The sequence below is a fragment of the Ascaphus truei genome, chromosome 5, assembly GCF_040206685.1.
Source record: "Ascaphus truei isolate aAscTru1 chromosome 5, aAscTru1.hap1, whole genome shotgun sequence".
Lineage (NCBI taxonomy): Eukaryota > Metazoa > Chordata > Amphibia > Anura > Ascaphidae > Ascaphus > Ascaphus truei.
Window position 1 is genome coordinate 67,168,133 of NC_134487.1, and position 19,078 is coordinate 67,187,210.

The following is a 19,078-nucleotide window of genomic DNA, read 5'->3' on the forward strand; positions in this document are numbered from 1 at the left end:
ACTATATTATATTAATCTACAGTATATATAATTCATGTGTTATATGTTTACACACCTTGCATGTTTTTCACTTCTGCCTTTTTTATTATAAATGGTACATTTCTAAAATGTTTGCTATTTGCACGTCTATATTTATACTTATTGGGAATGTGTGTGTGTGTGTGTGTGTGTGTGTGTGTGTGTGTGCGTGTAAGTATACCTTAACCACATCAAGGTAGACTCTGTTTAGCACACTCTATATAGACCACAGGTACTCTGACACTGAATTCTCAGAACTAGAGATCCAAGTAGAGACATTTTGTGTCCAGAGTCAGTCACTTCCTGTTTTTTCTTCAGTATTTGCACTGATTATTATAGTCAATCAAGTGTGCGGGGGTATCTATATACACCTCTGCCTACATTACCAAGAGGAGCTATTTTTCCATTTTTAATTGTTTTTATTTTATTTTCGCCATTCTAGTTTTCTGGTTAATTCCAGGTTTGTATGTCCTTTGCATATATGTTTATGAAAAAATTATATTTGTAATATTTCTTGTGGAGGATGAATTTTGGAGCACAGCATTCGGGACACACCTTTTCTTCTCCCTCCTAGTGTGTGGATCCGGCTGGACGTGCACCCAGTGCCGAGTATACTATAGTATCGCGAGTGCTCCTATACAAGATCAGACATGTGCTGTGCAACACTGCTCCCTTCATAGGGCTGGAGATACCCACCAGAGCATTGAATAGGGTCTGTTCCAATCCCACATAACCATTACATTATGACTTATTGAACCCTCCTGCTACACGGAGTTCAAGCTGCTCTTCTCTCGTTTCCCTTCCTAGACAATACAGACACAGCTACGTTATGGAGAGAGGAATGGGAATGGAGTAAGCTACTCGGAGCCAACTTTAGATCACTTATTCAAATTGAGTTGTCTCCCTGTCTCCGAGCTCGCTCATTGAATGTGTGGGCCCCTGAACAGATTGTGCATGGGGCATGGTCCTTGTGCAGTCTCCCTTTGTAAGTGGGGCCAAACTATGAACTTAATTGCCCTTTCTCCAGACTGGGGGGCAGACTAAGATCCCTACTAGCTCTTGACATTATGGCTGTTACTTGGCTGAAGAAGCCTCAAATTAGTTTGTAACGTAATAAGGATGTATAGTAACATACCAACTGTATGGTTTTATTTTGGTTATTGAGAAATATTAAAAAGGCCTGGTGATGAGAATATCCCAGGGCTGACTTAATTGTATGCAAGGGTTTTGCAGTTTGTGCAAGGATAATATCTAGAAGGCCGCATTACTAAGCAAAACACTGGTCTAATAGAATTAATAGTTGCATGCTTCTTGTTTTTAATGAAGGGCTGCTATCCATTTTCAACTAAATTATTCAATCAAACTAGAGGGAGAAAAAAAAAATCACGACAAAAAAAAATCACTTACAACTGTTTCTCCCCCTGGGAATTGATCATTTTGAAGCGGTGATGATCTTTGGGGAACTGCCTATATTCTTGTAAAGAATACCCATGGTAAATAAAACAAACCATCTTCCTTTTTGCCGACGGTAAACAGTGGAAATAGAAGGCACGCCTCTAACCACCTGACGCAGACAGAATACACAGGAGACTTTGCTAATGTAGCTCCAATGTTGAACTATTGTGCTTAAAGAAAAATGTAAGCTTCTACAGCGATGGCGAGTTATGACACCAAGAAGCAGGATTGGTAGTTGACTCCACGGAATGTGGACACCGCTGATCCAAATACTTACTGGGGCTTTTTTTTTTTTTTTACATCTGCCAACATGTAAGTGTTCTGCTTCTCCAGCTAATGGCACCATAGTGGCAGTGTTAAAGTGCCCAGGCACAAACACCTGGTCTTATGACATTTATCCGAGCCAACAATTATAGCTACAATATACCTAATCTCTGGAAGGCTTAACAAAGAAAGGGAAGACAACAAGATCCTCTGGTTGTAAAAATGCAGCCTCTCATATATTATTATTATTTTTTTTTTTTTAAAGAACAGTTTTGATGATTTTAATAAGTTTCTTATGTGGTCTACGTTGTGGTCTTGAACAGACGTCTGTAAATGGGACTGCCCAGGGTAAGATGGGATGTTTGGTACCTTTGATTTATCTTCAAATTATTTGCAGCCCAGGGCCGAGGCAAATAAGTAAATCTTGGATCTGCTAATGCTCAAGATTTCTCACAACTCTGCCAACATACTTCACAAGGACATCTGATTTCAACAGATTCTGTGCTTCCTGCCAACTCTTAGCTCCAGAAACATTTTTCAGCTCATGGAAGAAGAAAAAAAGCAGGTCCTTGGTTTTGTTTAAAGCTGCAGTTCAAGCTGTCGTAAAAAAAAAAAATGTACATCAATACAATCTACACACTGACAAGTGATTAGCTAGGTTGCTGATCGATCCGTTCTCCTGTAAATCGATCGCTGAAGATTGGCTCAGGGTTCACTAAATGCATCATGGGTACTTCTGCTGTACTGACAGCCAAAGTTCTGTGGGGAAGATCATATGGCCAGGAAGGCACTGGTTCAATTGGTTCACTGCTAGAGAGAGAGGTCAGGGCTCAAAAAGGTGATGCTGTTTCAGAAGGGGAAGAGGATGTGACTTTGCAAATGGTTGCTATAGGAACAAAAATGCCTGTTACATTCGAATACATTAAAAATGGCTTTAAAATTGTTTTATTATTTTTTTAAATGCTACAAGTATTTTCTCATAGTACAGAACTAATGTATTAAAGATAACACACATGTAGGATATTGTTTGAACTGCAGCTTTAAACACCGGTAATATGATTGTCCTATTGATTACTACAGCACTTTTGATGATGGGAAGAACAGATTTCAGACAAGGTTAACAACACTACACTCTAACACCATATTGCCTTAGAGATGCTATTCCAACAGGAAGAACACTCTTAAAGATGCAATAACTTGGATATGGACCTAAAAACAATATTTTGTTAACAATAAATGTAACCAAATTTTTGACATCCTTAACCATACATAATGCTGCTTTTGTTTCTTTGAAAACTCAGCACAGATTCCTTTTCTTTGGGGCGTCTTAATGGGCGAGTTTGTGTCAGACACATTTCCTCTCCCCTATCCCTCCCTGTCCATATAAGAGGTGCAATAAAATGAAGACAGAGAGAGGGAGGTTTTGCCTGTGCTAATTCTTGTTGACAACATAGTAATATCAGAGTAGCCAGAGGACATCAAACTTCTCCCAAATATCTTCCCATGCTTACAAATTAACTTTAAAAATGATTTAAGCATTCTTGCAGGTGTTGCCTTTTAATTAGGCATGGATCGCCCAGATTAGGAGGGATTGTCACTTTAAAATATTCAGCAATTGTGTTATATTGAATCAATATACTCTTTAGAACCCCTTTTACTATTGTTGCCTTAACTATGGCATGTGATTTGTCCTTTTACATGTCACAAGGCTATTGTAGGTGGCTGCATATCTGTTACATCTTTCAATTTCATTATTAGAAAAAAGCCCATTCCAGTTGGATAATTAAAGGACAGTGAACCACCTCATGCGTCCAGCCAGGTACCCGCACTATACATTGCCTGCTACTTCTGTGCTCTAATATGAGCCTGAAGAAAAAAAAGTCACACGGAGAAGGTGAACAGGCTCAGACACGGACACCCCGCATTTATATGTAGAAAAGACAATTTTACCAACACTAATGTGATCAAACGGCCCTTATTTGTTAACGGTGTGTTCTCTTTTTTTGCTATGTCAATGAAACGGTGATTACATTAATAAACCGCCGATGAAAACAGTAGTGTCTGGTTCCATGCCGGCGCAGACGTGCTCACAAGGAAATGTACTTGAAGGGAAATTACATTTAAGGACATATTAACTTCAATGGATAGAAGGCCCCTTAAGGGATAGTGCCACTTTGTAAATATGGACCATGGTGTGTTCCAATGCATACCAAACTTTCCATCAGTCATAACAGGGGTGCTCAACTCCAGTCCTCCTGCGCCCCCAACAGGTCAGGTTTTCAGGATATCTCAGCTTCAGCACAGGTGGCTCAATCAGAGGCTCAGTCGAAGATTGAGCCACCTGTGCTGAAGTAGGGTCTGATTGACCCACCTGTGCTGAAGCAAGGACTGATACAGCCACCTCTGCTGAAGCAGGGAGATCCTGAAAACCTGACCTGTTAGGGGGGAGGACTAGAGTTGAGCACTCCTGAGTTATACCATTTCATTTACTAACTCTTGAATATGTTCAGGTACTAGGACCATCATGGGCATTAACAATCTGCACACAGCATCACAATAATGTAATTATTCAAATTATGTGGGTGGTACACTGTAAATCACCATAATATCCATATCATTAAACAGCCCAAAACTGAGCAAGCCCAACGCTATAGTGTCACATACATTATAGATATAGCTGGTCCAGAAGCTGAACTCTATTGTGCCGATGTAAAGTCTTTCTAGTTTTAAAACACAAATCTTCCTATAATAAAAGGTGTATTCTTAGTGCAATTTCTGCTCTCTTTTTTTGCATTATTTACTGCCAGGATTTCACCCCTGCACTGGTGAGGCAAATGTCTCTAGTATAGCTATACAGCATGTTGGAACAGAAAGGGGCAATAAAATAATTTTTAAAAAAACACGTAATTATTATATTAACATTTGAAATGTAAGAATCCAAGAATTACAAGTTACCATAACAAAAAATGTTTGTAAAAAAAAAAATTATATATACAGTATGTATTGCTTGACCTGAAGAAGAGAGGATAACTCTCGAAAGTTTGTCCATTGACATAAATTGTTAGTCCAATAAAAAAGGTATCACCGAATACTGAAGAACTCATTTATTCTGCACTATCGCAACTGGGCTAACACGGCTATTTTCTGCTTTATATATATATATATATATATATATATATATAAATATATATATATATATATATATATATATATATATATATATATATTTGCGTGTGCTTCTGTGTACACATGCATATAAAAAAAAATATATAGCACTTTGATGTTCCTTAAGGAAATTATTTACCATTATTACATGGTCTCACATGGATGTTTACAACATAGGCAATAATTGCAAGAAGAGATAACCTCCTGTAGGTGGTCAGAAACACCGCGCTAAATAGCCCTTGTAATAACGTGCAACCCCCCCCCCCCACATGAACACATTGAGTACTTACCAATATAAGGCCGGAGATTAAGGAGGACGTGCCTGTCAGGGCAACATAGAATTTGGGCGTTAACGTGTTCAAAAACATACTCACTGCAAAAGAAAAAGAGAGAGAGAGGACATATGGATAAATACATTTCTACATCATGAATATTTTAGCTACTTTAAAATTATTCAGAGGCATTTTCGGTTTTTTACCATTTACAAAAATACGAAACGAGAAAACATAGTAATGTAGTAACTATTTCCTTTTATACTTGCTGCTGCCATTACTTTTATTTTTCCTTTGATACTGTTCAGACTTTGTGGGCCTTATTCACTAAACAGCGACAGCCAATAGTTTTTTCACTTAACAGAAGTAAATCGGAAGCGAGAGGCTTCGCCGCCGTATCTATCAGCAGCAACATACATCGAACATGCAACTTTATTTATTTATTTATTTTTTAAATATTTTCGTTCCCCTTTTTTTATTACATTTCTTCTAATCACAGTCTCAAAGCACATACTCTGATTCTAGGAATGAATGTTTTTTTTCAGTGTCACAGGTGGTGCTGGACTTAATTAAACCTTACCCAAGAATATGTCAGGGTATCCACTCACATGGACCCAATAACCTTTTCAGTGATGTACAAAGCAATGTGTTGCATGCTTCTTCATTACAGAACCACACTGAACATAAATAGTGGTAGGAGGGAGATTTAAGGTCTGGACATGGGTTATTGCAGGGTACCGCACACTTTTCCTGCTGCGCCCCCCTGTCTGCCTGCTCCAGAGATCGCGCCCCCCCCCCTCCTACCTGGAAGCTCCGGGTCACGTGATCCGCTGCGTCATTTGACGCCGGTCACGTCACATAACCCCGTGGCGTCATTTGATGCTGCGTTGCCATGGAGACGTGTCACAGCGTCTGAATCCCGGTAAGTTTTATTGTTGCAGAGGCCTCACGCGATACCCCGCATTTAATTGAAATGCTTGGGGGAAGAGCGCAGGACCTCTGGAACCACCCGCGCCCCACACCCCCCCCAGACAAATCTCCCGCCCATGAATTTTGACACGTTACCAACTGCAATCAGCGTCATCAAAAGTCCTCCTCCGAACGACAATCCAGCACAGCACCTCACGTCACTGGACCCACGTCCTATATATGCGACTGTCAGATTGTAACACGGGCTGCACAGATGCTGACCATCGAAAATAAGTGCTCAATGAGAGTCCAAAATATCAATATAGCAAATAAACATATCCACCGCGTTTCGTCAATACTTCTTCAGGGATCCCCATCTATCGGGCGACTGCGCATTCTCCACCAGTGGGACCTGCTTTCATCAGCTGTCTACACTGATATTCGCGTGAAATCTAAAGCACCGGCGAGTTCCCGACACATTGAGGAGTGGAGCGAGAGTAACCCTTTTAGCTGCAATTTGGGGTGAAGTTGGAGGGAACTTTTTGCATACCGGGACCCGGTAACAACATTAAACGGAGGAGCGGCTGGGAGACATTACGCGTCTGCAGCTTCCATCGACTACCATGAGGTGCTGTGCTGGATTGTCGTCCGGAGGAGGACTTTTCATGACGCTGACTGCAGCTGGTAACGTGCCAAAATTCATGTACTGCTTGATTTTCAAAAGTTGATGTACGTGCATTTATTACCACCTTCACTTTTTCAATATAATTGAATTTATTACACTATGAGTTGTGCGCCGTTTGTCTCTTTTTTCTTCCACTAGCTATCTCAGATGTTGAGCCATCTGGAGTGATACAGCAGCAGACACTCTTATTTTTGTAAAAGGTTTTTTTCTTTACACATTTATTATTTCATTATTTATTTTAGTGTTTATTATAGCACTATATATTGCACTGGGTTATAACTTGTGTTTTATGTGTTTGATTGACACGATTGAAGGAGATACAATTTTTATTTGAATAGGCACAATTGGTAGCGCAGATATTTTTCACTTTTTCACAAATCTCCCGCCCCCCCTGGGTTATTGCAGTTTGCGCACCCCTGGGTTATTGCACCCCGATCAAGGCAAAATTAAAATCAAGAGCAGTTAGCGCCGGGTCATGGGGCAGTGACCTGCATCGCAGCGTGATCAATTTCAGTCTTTGTATCAAAGTAAAAAGCTGTGCATCCAACCGCACCATATGATATTAATACAATCACAATTTCAATGGGATCTTTTTGGTGTGTTAAATCTGGTGCAGTTTTTCGTGTCTCAATTGGGCGCTAGATCAAACCCAGGTCTCGTGACATCTTTGCCTGGTGCCATCGATGCGGGTATCGGAGGGTCCAGCAGGTTAGGAGATTACAAAGAAGCTCTTATTCTATGAAGTGCAATCACACTAACGTGAAAGAGCCATCTACTTCAATGGGGATTTCCATTCCAAAGTGCTGGATTGGGGCCTCTAACTCTTGTTAAAAAATTAAATAAAAAAATACAACTATAAATGATCCTCATGACATCCTGTGTAAACTTTTACAAACCCTACTATTTTGATATATTTGCTGAAACCTATACAATCTGAATCACTACAACTTTTCAGATACTTTTCCAGTCGTTGACTGGTCAACTCGCATTTCATAGAAGCATTAGATATGTCACTTGATATTTGTTATTGTGCTATAAACTTTGGGGGTGAATTTGCAGAGCTACTAAAACATATTCCATGATACCGCTGCACTGGTTATAAAGCACTATTGTGTGTTGTTGGAGTATGGCCGCATTCACTGTAACGTAAATGTAATCTTTGCTTTGTACACATAGTGAATAAACATTTGTACACCTGTGGTTCTGCATTTTCCCTGGTACAAGTCATTTCCCAACACTTCTGTGTTTTCAGTGTAATTATTTACCTGACAAAAGGAAAATAGACAGCTGCTCTCCTAATCTTTTCAGAACTGATGGCAAACACTATCTAGCGAGTATCCACAGTTACTTCCATAAACGGGATAAGAAGCAAAAGGGTTTGTCTGACTGATCCTCGTCCTTTACAAACCAAATGTTAACTCCTTCCCTGATAGAAGAACCTGTATAGCACAGCAAAGCAATATGTTGCTGGCCCGTCTGTTGGTGAAGGGTTTAAAGACGCAGTCCCAAAATGACTTGCTTATGTAGCGATTAGAGTTGGTTTGCAAAATGTGTCACAGTTTTTCTTAAATTCCATAAAATGCTGCATTGCCAGAATGTCACCAATTTTGCAAACGTGTCTAGTAGTAATTGCCAGGCCCTCCGACATCTTTTAAGGGGTCCAGGACAGGTTGTTGACCTGAGCCACCGTGTTTATAAACGGGGCTGGGGATTTGAGCAGGTAAGGGGTTATTAGTGGGCCCTTAGTACCTGTGTGTCTAGCGGAAACCAATCGGCGGAAGAGGGGCCAAGTCGGGCTGAGCAGGAGGGCCCAGTTCAGCCATTCAGTGATGAGGGTCGAACTTACGATATTGGCAAGACGGCCATCCGTGGCAGCCGGGCCTGAGACGATTGTCCCAGCTCTCCTTAACTGCCGGCGCACTGTTAATTGCCTTTACTTTTCTAATCACATCCTGATCTCTTACTGCAGGGGTGCGCAAAGTATTCAGTCTGCGCCCCATTGCCTGCACTCCCCCCTCATGCTCGCGCCCCCTCCTGCTCGGCGCCGGCGTCAAATCACATGGTTCATGATGTGATGTCACGTTTCCATGGCAATGCATCGCTGGAAGCCAAGGTAAGGGAATTTACAGAGGCCTCGCACGGTCCCCCGGCATTTAATTTAAATGCCTTTGTGGAAGAGCGGGACCTCTGTAACTGCCGCCCACCCCCCCAGAAAATCCCACACCCCCACCAGCTTGCGCACCCCTGACTTACTGCATTATAAAATCCCTGAATTCATTTTGTGGAAACCTTATGACATACGAGGGGAAGCTAAAATTAATTCTCATTATAAAAGGATAAAAATGATTTAGTAAAAAGTGAGCTAGGCAATAAATGTATTCTTTCTTCTCAGAGCTTTTTATTTTTTTTGCAGGCTAACAGGATATATTTTAAATGATTTTAATGAATGTTGATGGAGATTGTAAAACATGAAATTAAAATCGGAAACTATGCTATAGTTAGTTGAAAGGTCAATTTAAAATGTAAGTTAGAAGTACAGTCCCAGTCCACAGTCATGACCTACAAAAGCATATTATACTGTAGATCCTATTGAAAATTCAAATAAACTGTATGATATTGGTATGCAAATATATGTAGCGCTGAATGGTACAGACGTTAGAATACAGGTCATTTTATTAAAGTTACTTAGGTTTGTCTGGAAGGTATTTTGTTGGTCCAATACTGAACATTATATACTTTCTTCACAGAGGCATCATGGAGCTTGTGAGGTCTAATCTTTTAAAGCTGTATTACAATGTAAGCCAATTACTAAACCTCCTTATCCGGTTTTATTTAAGGTAGTTAACAGCTTCTGTTTCAAGTACTTCTTTAAAACTTTCCCCTCATGGAGAATGTACAGAAACTGGAATTGACTTGCAACAGAATGACTGTACCTCAGACTATATCATACATCATTGACATCAATATTTCTCAACCAGGGTGTCGTGGTACCCTGGGGTGTCGTGACCCTCTGCCAAGGGCGCTGTCCGCTCCGGCCCCTAGAGGAAACCCCCCAGCGGCTGCTCAGCTTGCGCACCCCGCACTGTCTGGTGAGTGTAGGGCGTGCCAGTGAGAAGGGTTGCATGTGATGAGCAGTGGGTGACTGAGATTTTAAAAACCCCCCTGGGGTGCCATGTTCCAAAAGAGGTGGGGAACCACCGATTTACGTAAACAAGTCTAACATGCCCCTTTTGCATTAAAAAAAAAGGAAACCATACTGTATATTCTAAAAAGTTATTAGTTCACTTCTAAGTAATCCTCCCTCACTGCCCAGGGATCATTGCCTATCTTCCCCGCTCAATTTCTATGTACAATTAAAGAAGCAATCCAAGGGGCATTTTATGTTGCAATATTTTTTACATAGGGTTGAGCCAGGGAATCGCCAGAGCTGAACCCCATTCATTTCGGCACCAGGGACCCTTTGCTTCCCGAAGGTACTTCCCTCCATAGGGGGTGCTGGTAGCAGCTCCAGCTGGGCTAGCTGGGATTTAAAGTTTAACTTGGGCCAATAGGAAGCCGAACCGGATGACGTCACGTCTTTCTATTGGCTCACAGGCCACCGGAGCTTTGAAACTCCTGTACATAAACTCTGCTAGCCTAACAGTGCCGCTGCCCGCACTCCATACAGAGGTAAATATCTCCAGAAGCAGGCGGTCCGCGGAGACCTCCCTGCTTCAATCCTATGTTACAAATAAAAAATAGCCAAGAAATGTGCATGCTTGAATTGTTGCTTTAAAAAGTAGGCTCAAATGCCAAGACAATGCGTAGAGATAATAGTGGATACTGTTGCCATCAAATAATCACACCATTAGCACACGTCTTAACTGAATGAAATGCTACATTTCCACTCCAACCACATGTGAAATCTCTTCAAATAGCACTGATCTGAAAGGTCTCAGGCACTTGCATCTCAAAAGCATCAGATAGCCAATAAAAATATCAGACGTGCCAAACCACTTCTTTGCCTCATTCTTTAGCTTAACAATAACACAACGCTGGTCCCTTCCTTAGAGCTCAAAATGAAGTCTGTGATCACGAGCACAAATACAGCGACAATCGGGAAAGGTCATAAGGGCCATGATCGCGTCAATCCTGTGATGTTCCCTGAACTTCCCAAGGGCACCACAGAGGATAAAAGATCAGAAGTACCTCGAGCTGTGACAGGAGTCCAAGAGCTGAAACCATTCACTGAAGCCACTTAAGATCAAAACTGTCATCTCTAAAGTGGTCTTGGTGGGCAGTAGCTTGGCTAAGTGGTTTAACAGTTGCCTGTGCAGGCAGGGCCCAGCTGCTCTCCATGTTATCTGTTCATGATCTACACACACACACACACACACACACACACAATCTGGAGTGTTTCAAACCCTTCAGACTTGGCTTTTGTGATCACCAATTTTGTACTATTTGTTTGTCGAAACAGCTGTCTGTGTGGGTAGATTTACTGGCTATGTATCTTAACCAGGCTGGGCTGTGTAATGCAGCAAGCATAAGCTTATAGAGTCCATGTCAAAATGGATTTGAAGCAAAAGGTGACACTGTGTGCTCATCTGCATGTCATTTCCCAGAATCCCTTGCGGCAGTGGAAGCACTATATGCTAGGCGATAATGGTGAAAGCAAGGTTGCAGACCTGTCTAAGACATGTGAATGTCCTCACAAGTGATATTTTCATGATGTATATATATATATATATATATATATATATATATATATATATATATATATAGTGTTCGACAAACCTAAAAATTTGCTCGCCCCGGGCGAGTGGATTTAACCCCCGGGCGAGTAAATATTGGCCCAAGCAGCACACGTTTGGTACTAGGTGGCGAGTAGATTTTTTGGTGATTTGTCAACCACTGTATATATATATATATATATACAATATATTATTAAAATATTAAAATATTATTGTATACTACTGTGTATGTATATATATATATATATATATATATATATATATATATATATATATATATATATATATATATATATATATATATATATATATACAATATATTATTTATAGGGGGTTCCATTTAAAAAGTCTTGTCACTGATTTACTATTTATGCCCATCTTGGAATTATTAACATTGTCCTATAAATCATTGAAAAAAAATTAAATTGTAGGATTTTTACCATAGGAAAAATCAAGTATATCATCCAGGGGGGAGGAATTAACTCCTTCAAAGTATAATCACAGAGAACACTGAATGGTAGCAGTTTCTATACAACATGTAATTTTAGAATTATTACTAATAAGTGCTGAAAGTGTACTAGTTATAATTTAAACGCATGCGAGCATGTCCTTAATTCCCAGGTGAGCATACAATACATTTTAACCTCGGGGGTTTTACAAGTTTAACAGTTGAATAGGCAACATCTTGGCAAACAGTGCTTCCACTGCAGCCAGGTATTCTGGGCAGGTCATTACCCAGAATCACTGGCTGCAGTGGAAGCACTGTTTGTCAAGCGATAATGGGGAAAGACGGGGTTGCAGACCTGTCTGAGCCACGCAAATGCACCACAAGTGGTATCTTTATTTACTGTTCGTGGAAGGTTTTGGTCACTTTTTTTTTTACCTACAATAAACTTTTTTAATGTCTGGTTATACCCATGTATCATTTTCACGGTGCACAGCCAGTAACCAACCTCGCACTGATGAGACCCAAAATGTTGAAACAACTGTGAGTAGGTTTACTGGCTCTGCACTTCCTTAACCCAGGCTGTGCTCAAAAGCTGTATAAATACGGCCGGCATCAGCTTATAGGGCTCCATGTTATTATGGATAAATGACTATAGGGAGAAGCAGATGAATGGAGAGCCCACAGTATAAACAGTGCTCTACACCTTGTGTAGAGCACTGTTTATACTGTGGGCTCTCCATTCATTTTTATTCACACTGATACACATACATACTCTTTCTTCACTTGCTTTCAGTTACCCTTTGACACCTCTAGCCATAAAACACATCCACACCGGGGGAAGGACAAGCACAGATTACATTCCAAGAGACACTGTTTTTAAGTTATCCTTGCTTCATTCATTGTAACATCGCCGGAAGAAGAGATCAGTGTATCTCGAAAGCTAGCACAAATAAAAGCATTTCGTTAGCCACAGAACGGTATCATCTATTTATTTTTTGATTATATATATAGATATATATATATATATATATAGTCAGATAAGGCAGTTGGCACTCCAATACAGTAGGTGGTAAGCCACAGGTGCACGTCCCATATAGAGAATGTAGTTATACGTTACCGTTCCAAGGATTGGTAAACAAGAGACAGCACTCAATGTTGAAAATCAAAGTGTATTAGTAAAAGCAAAAATACATCCAGAAACCCAACGTTTCGGTCCTACAGAATGGGACCTTCCTCAGGGGGATATCCCCCTGAGGAAGGTCCCATTCTGTAGGACCGAAACGTTGGGTTTCTGGATGTATTTTTGCTTTTACTAATACACTTTGATTTTCAACATTGAGTGCTGTCTCTTGTTTACCAATCCTTGGAACGGTAACGTATAACTATATATATATATATATATATATATATATATATATATATATATATATATATATAGAAAAGAAAAAGAGAGGCGCGTGCCACATCGCGTAATTCTGTGCAGAAATTTTATTCTCAACAATATAAAATAGCACACTCACAAGTGTAGCTAGAATAAGAGCATTTAGAGTCACTCAATCTCATATGAGATGATACTTATCCGGAACAGCTCGTGTCTCAGCCAGGAAACGTTGTAGCGCTCCACAGGCAATATTGAAACGGTTCTTTCACGATGCAAGAGCCTCCAGGATACCAGCAAAATATGTGGGATGAGATCGCAACTATTGCTGTAATAAAGTAACCTGTTTAACAACAATTGAGGGTAGATGCAGGCAGGTCACTCGATACAGGAAGACGTGTGACGCCACAGCATACAGGTATATATATATATATATATATATATGTATGTATATATATGTATGTATATATATATATATATATATTTATATATATATATATTTATATATATATTTTAAAATGGTATTTAACAACACCTGGTACTACAACTATAGCAAATTAGCTTGTGCCGCACCTGCATCTCCAATTACTAATTCTTTGGTTTCCCTGTATCAAATATTGATGACTTACAGAACACACTGTTTGTTCACTGATCCTGCAGCACAGAAACAAGTACTTTGCACACATGTCATCAGGAATAACTAGAACATCTCATTGAACGTAGCTAACATTATACAAGTAAGGAAATTGTGTCAGAAGTCGCAGTTCCATACAAAAATAGCCACACACATTTTTGGTTTGTCTTAATAATTTCTGATTCCACAGACGTCTTATTTAACCTACTTATCGACAACGCCAAGTGGTCAAAGAAAACCACAGAAAGAAACCCCAATGGCTTGCACTCTACCTTAAATAATAGTAGCAATATTCTGATTGAATGTTCAAAGTCAATACAGGAGGGGTAAGAAAACCAAAATAATAAAATGTTATTATATTAAACTTATCTAAGTGCATAAATGTTATGCACTTAGATGAGTTTAATATAATAACATTTTATTATTTTGGTTTTATTACCCCTCCTGTATTGCCTTTGAACATTCAATCAGAATATTGCTACTTATTTAAGGTAGAGTGCAAGCCATTGGGGTTTCTTTCTGTGGTTTTCTTTGACCACTTGGTGCTGTCGCTATATATATATATATTCCCCATGCACCCTTTATACATTTCAATTTTGGAGTATTAAGGTTGAGCAATTGGTCTTCAATTGTTTTAACCTACTTATCCTCTGAAAAATCTGAACAGTTCATACATCACATACCTACTATTTGTTAATTAATTACTTCTAATGCATTGAATTCATGATCTTCTTTTGTGAATCGCACAGTATTTAATAACCACCATGAATACAGGGGAAAGTTTGGCATAAATAAACCATTTAGAGCAGGGGTGTGCAAAGTTTAGGCGCTGCGCTCCTCTGCCACCGCTCCTACCTTGCTCTAGCCCCCACCCCCCACTTGCCTTCCTAGAGCGTCAAATGACGCTGCATCGCCATAGCAACGGGTCTTGTAAGCCATGGTAGGAGAGAACAGAGGCCTCGCGATGTCCCCGGCATTTAATTTAAATGCCTTGGGGAAGAGCGTGGGGCCACTGAATGCGCCACACACCCCCCCAAAAAAAAATCCTGCGCCCCCCCGTTGGCGCGCCCCTGATTTAGAGTTTAATTCACGAGACAGGCCGTCAAATTCGAATGTCTATGCTTATCAAGCACTGCTTATAAGATGTATTGCAAGATGTACTGTAATAGCTTTTAATGGATAAACATCACAAAACAAGGCGCATGTACAGTACACTGGCGACACACTTTATTCGAGCTCGGCTAGTCCCACGAATTCGAGTATACTCGGTTGTATTGAGGTTTGTGACTGTTTTCTGCCCGAGTGCATTGCGTTATTTTCCAGGCAGGGATTGAAGCATTTTATTCCCGCTGGCTGCAATACTGCACAGTATATATATATATATACTGCATTACAATTCATGAATTTATGGCATCTGGTAGACACGCGAAGCATTGCAGCCTATTAAATCCTAATCATTATCATTTAACAGATCAGCCGCCCGTCAGCCAGGCATGAACCATGGCTGGGAAGGCAAACGCAACGGGGCTTGTCAGAGGTGAGGAGCGGCGCATTCCAGGTATCTGCCAGGTACATACTGGGTATTTGCTCGAATAAAGTGTGTCGCAGCAGTATCTTTTCAATTACAGCAGAACTCTTGCATTGGTCTGACAAAAAAGCATTACATCATACCAGTACATTTCCCCAGGACTAATACATCTACAAACAATGTGGCGACTCCAGAAAAAAATTATTTAAACCAAAGAATGGTTGACCAACCTTGGTCTGGCTTTTTCCTTCCTCGAATCAGGATTTGTGCAGTAAATGTGCAGCCCTTGTTCCACAATTAACTATATTGCAGTGGTGTGTTGAACAGTTAAAATAAACGTGCTTATTTTTTTTTTTTTTTTACTTAAAGCAGCAAAACATTTCAAATCTTATGTATTTTTTTTTTTTCTAATAAATCAGTTCTGTAGTATTAGATAATTGGGACTTTTTTCCCTTTTTTAATTCCACTCTCAATGCCATTTTTAAACGAGTTTTAATACACTGAGAATCTTTTATTTCTGTAGCAGGTTTTAGCCCACCTCCCCAGCAGTGCAAGATCTTTGTAACACTTCCTGTTTGTGATCATTGTGATCAATATTCCCAGCAGTTTGAGCTGCAAACTGTAACAATAGATAATGTTACCTTTGTAACCCAGCAGCTACAATGTATCCAGATATTACTCTGACTGAAAGATTGATTGGAACTGAAAGGCAGCCATTTAGTTAGGCACACAATTAGGATTTTACAAATTTATGCCGGGAGCAGAAACGATTGCTAGCTCAGGTAATAATGCAGAATTATACATGGTCACATGCTTTACATATAGAAAGCAGTAATCCCGTTTACTCGTTTTTAAAGTATTCAAACCGAATGGTCCTCAGAGCTGAATTGTGCTATTCTTAGGTACGGGGACCACCCAAGGTCCCAAGACACAAAGTTTTAGATAAATCAATGATATTATCCACGATCTTAATATCATTAAATAATCTTAACAGATTTATCAGCAAATATTGTGCTCGAGAAAACCACTCGAGATGAATTCTTGACAAATATTGGTATATGTATGTACAGTATATCCTTTATTTATATAGCTGCACTTGGCGCGTTACAAGAGAAACAATACAGTACTGGGAATTATAGTATAATAAAGTGCAACAAATAAGGTAAGACAATAGAAAAGGAAATCCCTGCCCCGGAGAACTTACTATCTAAGTGGCATGATGGGAAATTTACAGAGACAGAAGGTAAGGGAATAAGTGCAGTAGATGGCAGTCATTGGTAGGAGTGACTGTGGGTGTGGGACAGTAGCCATGAGTCTGGGCTATTTGAGCGCTTCATTTAAGAGGTGAGTTTTAACGTTTGCCTTAAAAGGTGGGGAGAGAAGGTGCCTGGCATATGCGGAGGGCGAGGGAGCTCCACGGCAAGGGGCAGTATATGTCACTTTCAGATTAGTGATGCCAAATGGTTTCGTCAAGGAATCTCAGTGTCACACTTAGGAGATGCAGAAATATTAAGGATTTATTGGTGCAGTCACTGTTAGACTCAAAGGTCTTTCCCTTGTGATCATTGCAATGTTTGTTCTTTTGCACTTAAAACAAACACCTTTAAAGATAAAGCCAGGTCATACTCTAGCAATGAAACATTGTAATAATTGCAGAAAAGATTATGTGATTTATGATAAACAATTGTCCATGTGCACTGAGATACAGCAGGTCTGCAAAACTGCTAGGAAATGTAAAACCAGAATACAAGACTCTCCCCCCTCCCCGATATAAAATAGAAAAATAACGCCTTGGCCATGTTAGTTGCTTGCTGGCGGAAGCGCGCTCAGCACTGAGCCCCTAAGCCGCAATTAGAGCGGCTTTAGTAGGGGCTCGCCTACGCTTCCGCAAGCGCGCGGAAGCGTAGGTCTTAGGGGAATTTAAAATTCCCCCGCTTGCCGGCGCGACAGGCCGGTCACGTGAGCGGTTCGCCCAGTGACGTGCCCGCCCCCGGCCCGCCCCCTGATGGCGCATGTGGTAAGCAACCGCAAGGTCAGGGAAAGCACCCGCTTTCCCTGAGCCTCAGCGCGCCAGCAGGGAGCCTGGCCGAGGCCTAATGATGCCTACAGTGGGGAGACATTAAGGAATTACATCACTGTTATACAGCAGAGGCAACTTTTTAGGATATTAAAAAATTCCATAGAAATATAAGGGGTGGTAACCTTGATTATTCATCCTTGAGCTCATTCTGAATAAGTCTTGTGGTCACGTATTAATGCTTTTATATCATAAAGGAAGAGCTCTAACTCCCAATCTGTATTGATGTCTCCTGGGGCTAATGTACCAAAAGCAAAAATCCAGTACATTTCTCTATGGCTGAGCAAGTTTAAACAGTCTCCCCCTCTAGCACCGAATGCAATGTGCTCGATGCCAGAGCAGGAGAACGACTTCACCCCGTCATATCAGCATCTCAAGAAATGTCTGGAGACTGGATATTTAACATCAACCTTTTTTATGGATTGTAGATGTTCCACTATCCTAATCCTAAGAGGTCAAATAATCCAACTGACGTACCCCTTCACAAATCCACATCTAGGATAGATGACATATCTGGTATTACAGTTCATTAATTCTATCTTATAATTTCTCTTCAAGGATTTACAGTCCAATATTTTTTGTCTGTTTCCCATATGGACAGATACGGCATAATCCACATTTATTGAGCCCTTTTGTTATTGTGACAATTCCTTCTCTCTCTTCCATATGCGAACATTTGATTCTTTCTTTATATAATATTCCAATTATTGTCCACTGCATGTTATTATATCCCACATATTTACTCATATATTATATAATTACGTCATACAACTTAAGCCAATATATCACCACAATGGTATCCACATTGTCACATTTACATTTTATCATACACACATTGGAACAATACACACATCATTTTCTTATAAGTCACTTATATTATACATAATAGGCATATATTAATTTAGTTTTTTCTTTTTTACACATTTTATTCATCACTAAATAGGTACACTATCTATATATATATATATATATATATATATATATATATATATATATATATATTTAGATATAATTAGATATATACACAAATACACAAATCACCTACACATAGCACATAGGTTTCCTCCGATGAGGAGCAGTTATCATAAAGCAGGGATCTCTATTCGTTTGTCACAATATAGTCACATGTGGGTATTTCGTTTTTCCTACACTATAGTCATTTGCATATTGCACAATTTGGACTTATTCTTTATTTTACACTTAATATGATTATATTACAATATTAGCGTAATCAGAATTTTATATTTAAAATATAATATTCACATAATATTAGGATCCTGAGAATCATACATTAAGCATTTCTCATCACAAGCACAATATACACATATTTTATCCTATATTCAGGTATTATCACTGCCACTTTGTACATTTAATACAATCACTGTCATAGATATGGAATCATTGAATAATCATTTGTTTATGTCTAGTTCAAGTCTTTATGTTTTTCTGTGTGTGATTATTTTTGTCTTTGCTGAGATACTGTACCTAGCAGCTTTGGATTTCCACACTGCG

At 39.7% G+C, this 19,078-nt stretch overlaps 1 protein-coding gene across 5 annotated transcripts in view; it reads right to left on the bottom strand.

Annotated features, from left to right (window-relative positions):
• ST7 (suppression of tumorigenicity 7) overlaps positions 1 to 19,078 on the bottom strand; it is a 189,938-nt gene that overhangs the window by 79,981 nt on the left and 90,879 nt on the right. For all 5 annotated transcript variants that reach the window (XM_075599969.1, XM_075599973.1, XM_075599972.1 and 2 more), the window contains one exon: positions 5,193 to 5,275. In XM_075599969.1, the coding sequence (XP_075456084.1) occupies positions 5,193 to 5,275 (83 nt within the window). The remainder of the gene's footprint in view (positions 1 to 5,192; positions 5,276 to 19,078) is intronic.